At 50.2% G+C, this 6532-nt stretch overlaps 1 protein-coding gene across 1 annotated transcript in view; it reads right to left on the bottom strand.

Annotated features, from left to right (window-relative positions):
• Positions 1 to 364: 364 nt before the first annotated feature.
• Positions 365 to 6532, bottom strand: part of LOC134452759 (protocadherin-16-like) — a 162949-nt gene continuing 156781 nt past the window's right edge. The window contains exons 22-24 of the mRNA XM_063203327.1: positions 6112 to 6398; positions 5191 to 5332; positions 365 to 4913 (exon numbers count right to left, since the gene is read on the bottom strand). Coding sequence (XP_063059397.1) covers positions 2272 to 4913; positions 5191 to 5332; positions 6112 to 6398 — 3071 coding nt within the window. The 3' untranslated portion in view covers positions 365 to 2271. The remainder of the gene's footprint in view (positions 4914 to 5190; positions 5333 to 6111; positions 6399 to 6532) is intronic.

Below are 6532 nucleotides of genomic sequence, written 5' to 3'. Positions count from 1 at the left end.
GTGCATGCGTGAGCGTGCGTCTGACTGTGTGTGTGTGTGTGTATCTTGTCAGCACTTTATTCATAAACAGGATTCACTCCAACAGTAAATCCTCGGCTACATCCATTTCTGTACGCTCTGATTATCTACTAAAGTCATTTCCAGCCTACACAAGGACAAGTCGTATCCTGGCCAATAGCTTAGCAGAGAAGTAAATTACACTGACCTTTCAAACTCTACAGCAAGCCAGAGGAGTCAGCCGCCTTTGTGTTAACTTTTAATTGGTTTCTGATTCCACTGCCAAAACCAGACCTTGGCTTTAAGTACAGAGAACAAACACACAAGAGTCGACAAGATTGACAAAAGAAATCAGTAGAAATTTATTTTTTCCTTTAAATATATGTACAGGTTATTTCTACCATCATTCTGCTGCCAAGTATTAGGAGGGCAGTCTTGATTAAGCCTCAAATATGAAGTCCAATGTAATATATATTTTCAAGACAATATGAAATGTTCTCGCTTGTTTTGTTGTTGTCCAAATATCTGTCGTTGCGTTTTTTTTTTCTTTTTTTCATATGAAGCGAAGCAGTTTACCTTGAGGCTGTGGTGGTCTTTTATGCATGCAAAAGAGGTAGCCAAACAATCCCCTTATCAACACAAGGACATTTGATTGCTGTAGTCATCTCTGTTGGCCCAGAACATTAGTCCATTAGAACATTAGAATACTGCTACTTCCCACACTTGTGTCACTTGCAGATGTTCATGGAGACCCCATTTATAAACATGCTTGAACGATTGTGCTTGAGACGATCACATAAAACCAGCCAAGACACCAGTGACTATTTTTTGCCTAAAAAAAAAAATCAAACACGACATGACCAGATGTGTACGCCATACCACCTAACGATGCCTTGGCATGACTTTTACAATATGTCACTGGTCTGTTTTGTTCACATAGCTTTACACTGAAGGACACATGTGTGATTTTGAAAGAGGGCTGGGCCCCTGCTACGAAAAGGAAAAGAGAAAAACAAACACATGGGCAATACTAATCGATTCTCTCCGGTCTGACAGATATTAGATGAGCATCAGTTATGAAACTGCAAAGCTATAGGGGTGTTTCATTGGCAACATGGAAATGTCACACACAACTCTGAATTGCTGAATTTCTCTAGAAGGCTACATGTCCAAGCTTTTCTACAAAAAGGCTTACTAGATTATTTTTTTTTACAAAACGAGTAAAAAACATTTTTGGGATATAATACAGCACTCTGGTTGCCTACATTTTCCAAACATTTTCTCTTTTTCCCGTATAAATAATTATCAAAGCACAGTTTTCACTCATTCACATCACAGATGTCAAATATTCACAAACACACCATAATGCTACTCCTAAAAACTATACAGTAATACATTGGACATACTATGACTGCTAGCATACATACAAATATACATATATGCGTAAATAGAATGTCATGAAAAAAAAACCTCTTTAGAGGCAATGGCACCGGTTATGAATGCGACATAAAAAAAATAAATGAGATAAACCAAAAAGCAAGTAGACATGTTTCAACAGCATCAAAGTACAAAAAAAGTCTGTTCCCCTTTTTCAAAATGTGCATTTACAGTATAACAGTACACGTGTGCACACTGTCCTTGTAACAATGGGGCTTTTGGCTGACTCCGCAACGCTGGATTTCAGTCCCAAAGGATCCATTAACAGTCAGACAAAAAAGAGCACTGCACACTCCTCTCCCTGGCCAGCCAGTGAGGCAATGTGAAAAAGGCGCACATACATCCAAACTAAGGCTGGTCTGATACAGTAAAGGGTATCGTCATTGAACAGCAGCATCAGTGTCAAATCTTTGTCACCCTTTGACAGTCATCAGAGACCTACGTCGCAACGTGGGCAGGCAAAAAGGGATGGGAGGGAGGGGTGGAAGAAGAAGGGAAGGACAGCACCCTTTTTAAAAATTCTCTCCTCTTCTCTCCTAATCTCTATGATTCACTTCAGACACCTTTTTGCGTCTGATCTGCGAGTATCCCCGATTACCAATCGGGGAGCGCAGGAGTTCATTCGCTCTACTGTATGTGCCATTCTTTACAGGGAAAGTTTTTGGCGGCAGCAGCAGAAGGGCACAGTAAAAAAGCGCAGTGTTAATTCAACACTTTTAGAGAGTGCTCTGCGACCAAAAGCACTCTAGAAGATGTTAAATCCAAATCGAAGTTGAGTTAACAATGCTAGATTTACTGTGTTGGTGGCAGCTTTACGCAGCCCAAACGAAGTCTTGTTTATATCCTCATCTCGGAGTCCTCGCTGTGGTCCATGGGCATGGGCATGGTGGGAGGATGGTGGGGGTCCGCGGTGCTGATCATGGATGCCGAGGGGCCCTGCGTGACCCCGAACGGGGACACGGCTGGCGAGCGGGCGGCCAGCGGCGACAGCGACGGCGAGAAGCTGGGCGACATGGCGGCCGAGGAGATGGAGCCCTCGTGGCTGATGGGCGAGCGCCGCAGCGACGTCAGGTGCGGGAACGTCCGGTACCCGGGGGCCGGCTTGACCGGCACGGACTTGGCGCCCGGGTGGGCCACGGACGTGATGAGGGGTGGCGGGTCTATCCGCGAGGGCTTGGGGTCCGCCTTGGGCTTGGGCTGGAAGGGTCGTCGCAGGCTGTTGGACGGCTGGGCCGTCTCGTCCTTGAGCCGGGCGATCTCCGTGAAGACGTTGGCCAAGGGCTGGAACTGCGGACACCAGTTGAGCAGGTAGTCCCAGTTGTAGCTGCCCCTCAGCTCCTCGTCGCTGGCCACGATGGCTGTGAGGGAGCCGTCCACCGCGGGCTTCCCGTCCTCAGGGAAGGCGTAGTCCTTAGGGTGGGAGATGTTCAACCCTCGGCCCACCCCCAGGTACCCGCCTCCCTCATCCCTGTACACAGGCAGCTGACCTGACAGCAGGGTACCGCTGAGACTACCCAGCTTCTTGCCCTTGAACCACTGGCTGGCATCGAGGGCGCCCGGCTCGCAGGAGATGTCGGACAGCTGGTCTGCGTCCTGCTGGATGCCCGAGTCAGGCCCGCGGGCGGAGATGTGCTCCTGCATGGAGGACGTGATGCTGGCCACGCGCGGGTACTCGTTGATCATGCGTATCTCGTCGTCCTCAGCTGCCTCCGCCGAGCCCCGGCCGCTGGAGTGCGAGGGGTCCAGGGAGCCTCCACGTGGGTACGTGGCGGCACCTGTCCCGCCCTGGTCGCCTCCGTAACCGGGCAGGGTTTGATGGTAGATCCTCTCGCCGGCTCCGGATGCGGACTCGTCCAGCTTCTGCATGGCTGTGCCTGAAGGAATGCCCCTGTTCGTGTCCTGGCCCTTCTTCCTGCGTTTGGACTTCATGACACAGAGGGCAATGACGATGATGACTAGGATGACGACGACTCCCAAGGACGCAGCGATGATGGAGATTAGCAGAATGCTGAAGTCCGTGGCCAGGCCGAAGTTGGTGTTGGTGACGTCGATGGTCAGCTGAGCCATGGTGACGCGAGAGGTGTCGAGGGGGCCGTGTGCCGTGATGTCCAGGTTCATCAGACGGGTCTCGCGCTTCGAACGGCCAGAGCTGCTGTGGCTGCTGGTGCTGTCCGTTTTGAGGAAGACCACCCCCGTGGTTTTGTTCACGTCGAAGTAAGCTGAGGGTTCGGGGAAGGAGTAGAGCACGATGCCATCAACTCCTCCGTCCTCGTCCATGGCCTGCACCTGCCCGATGCTCTGGCCCTTCTTGGCTCCCTCGGGGACCACGAAGGTGAAGTCTGTCGTGGTGAACGTGGGGTCGTACTCGTCCACGCCCGTGACGTACACCTGCACGGTGACCGTGGCCGAGTTGTTGCCGGCGTCCACGGCCACGGCGATGAAGTTGAAGGAGTTGACCTTCTCGAAATCGAAGGTCATCCGAGTCCGCACTTCGCCCGTGCCCTGGTCGACGAGGAAGGAGTCCCGTCCCAGTCCGGAGCGGTCCACCATGAAGTACTTCAGCTGGCCGTACATCCCCGTGTCGTAATCGATGGCGTGTAGCACAGTGACGGGCGAGTTGGGCGGCTGATTTTCTCTGATGTTCACGCTCATGGTCTCAATGGGGAAATACGGCCGATTGTCATTGACGTCCTTCACTTCCAGGATGACGGGTGCGAGGGCGAAGTGACCGTTGCCGTCCGAGGCCTGGACGATGACCACGTGCGTGGAGCGGCTCTCGCGGTCCAGCGTCCTCTGCAGCCTCAGTGCCCCCGTCCACTGGTCGATGTGAAACAGCTCCATCTCATCCCCGGAGCTGATGCTGTACTGGACCTCAGCGTTGGGGGGCGAGTCCGGGTCGGTGGCGGTCAAGCGGAGAACCTCGGTACCGGAACCAGCCCCTTCGCTCAGTGCCACGACGTACTCGGCGCGGCTGAAGACCGGAGGGTTGTCATTGACGTCGCTCACGGTGATCACGGCAGGGACGCTGGAGCTGCGCTGGGGGATGCCCCGGTCGGACACCACGATGGTGAGGTTGTAGCGCGGCGTGGTCTCAAAGTCCAGCAGCTCCGCCAGTATCAGCGTGCCCACCGTCTGGAATCCGTGGCCTTCGATGTAGCGCACGCTGCTCTCGATCTGGAAGGCGTTCCCGAAGTTGCCGCTGGCTATGGCGAAGTCGAAACCGGAGTTCTCTTGCGACAGATCTCCATCCACGGCCTCGAGGGTTAAGATGGTGGCTCCAGGGAGCTGGTCCTCAGAGACAGTGGCGCGGTACTCAGACTGGTGGAACATGGGGGCGTTGTCATTGATGTCTGTTAGCTGGACTTGCACTGTGGTGATCGAGGACAGGGCCGGGGTTCCTCCATCACGGGCCTCGATAAGGACACTCACAGTGGCCCGCTCAGGGTCAAACTCGGCCTTCTGGTTGATGAACAGTGTGCCTGTGGAGGAACATGAAGGAGAGGGAGAAAAAAAAACATGAAATGAGGTGGGATATTTCAACAATATTCAAGTAATGACTAGAAAAATATCAACATTTTCATGGGTTTTTAAATATAAATAGCATGCATATAAAGCATACAGAGTAGAGTACTTGACAGGATGCATACATTTGTTCAGAAACTTGCAGATTTTTTGAGGTCATTAATCTTTTAAGACCATTATAAGAGAAAATGGAAAAAGATATACAGAAAATGTTGCAGTGAGTATCTCACGTACCATTGTTAGGGTCGATGTAAAAGCCGTCCCTTGAAGATGACATCACTCTATAGGTCACCTTTCCGTTCTCGCCCGAGTCTCGATCAGTGGCCGTTACCGTGACGACAGGGCTTCCAGGTGGAGAATGCTCTGGCAAGGTAACCTGGGAAATAAACACAGTTTATGTCATGAATAGTTTACAGTACAGAGAGCAGGAAAGGACCTATAAAAGTCTTCCTCCTAATTCATCTCTCTTTCCTTCCTCAAAGTCCCTGCTCGTTAAAATGTGAAGTCATTTTCTTACTCAACTCTGGAAAACCTCAACGCTCCTATTCATGTTGAGACTAACTATAAAAAGGTATTTCTTACAGCAACTTTGTGTACAGAACGCTGCCTAAATTAGGGCGGAAAGTTAATTCAGTTCCATCAAATTTAATAAGGTGTGAATTTTTGGAGAAACCGGCGACCTCCAGAGCAATAAATTAAATGCTTTAGACAAATCTTACTCACATTAAGCGCAAAGTCGTGCAATGTACAGGGACACCAAACAAAATACAAGTCCCAGGTGATTACTTTATGAAACTCTTGACACATTTATATGCTTATTGAAGTGGTTTGAACAAAATGAGTCTGAAACGGAAAAGAAATGGGATAAATGTTGAGTGTGTTGAGCTATTTTTTTAGCTGACACTTTCATCCAAAGCATTTTAAAGTTATTACATGATAGGTTATGCTTCACAGTCCCTGGAGAAATGTGAGGCTAGATTCCAAGCTCAAGGGCAGTTAAGCCATGATCAAAGATAAAAGATCAAAGATCAAAGATCAAATAACACACTCTATCCACCAGTAAGGGTGGGATTTAAACCTGCAACCATCTGATCCAAAGACCACCTATCCCTATCCAACCGCCTATTTCTCTGGTACCCCATTACAGTGACTCACCTGGTAAAGGTCCTGACTGAAAGTGGGAACGTTGTCATTCACGTCCTCCACCAGGATGGTGAGGTTGGCAATGCTCTTGTGCTTGGAGTCCGAGGCCTGGATGGTCAGAGTGTACCAGGTCTTCTCCTCAAAGTCCAGGGGGGCGGTTAGGGACACCTGGCCGTTGTAGCGGTGGATGCCGAACTTGCCCTGCGAGGGGGCGTCCAGCTGGAGGGAGTAGGAGAGGGCGGGGCCAGAGTCCACATCGTTCCCTGTCACCAGGGTGATCTCCGTGCCGATTAAGGAGTCTAAGAGAGGAGGGGAAAGTAGAGACACGCAGCCGCTTTAGTAGAGGCACGTGTCAGGGTGGTGCAACCACAGCTTATGGCACTATTGCATGGATTAAATGTGTTTTTTTTTGCTTTCGTTTCTAAAACACATA

This window comes from Engraulis encrasicolus, chromosome 7 (assembly GCF_034702125.1).
Source record: "Engraulis encrasicolus isolate BLACKSEA-1 chromosome 7, IST_EnEncr_1.0, whole genome shotgun sequence".
NCBI classification, from domain to species: Eukaryota; Metazoa; Chordata; class Actinopteri; order Clupeiformes; family Engraulidae; genus Engraulis; species Engraulis encrasicolus.
Note: the sequence above shows the minus strand (reverse complement) of the source record. Positions and strands in the feature narration are given on the sequence as shown.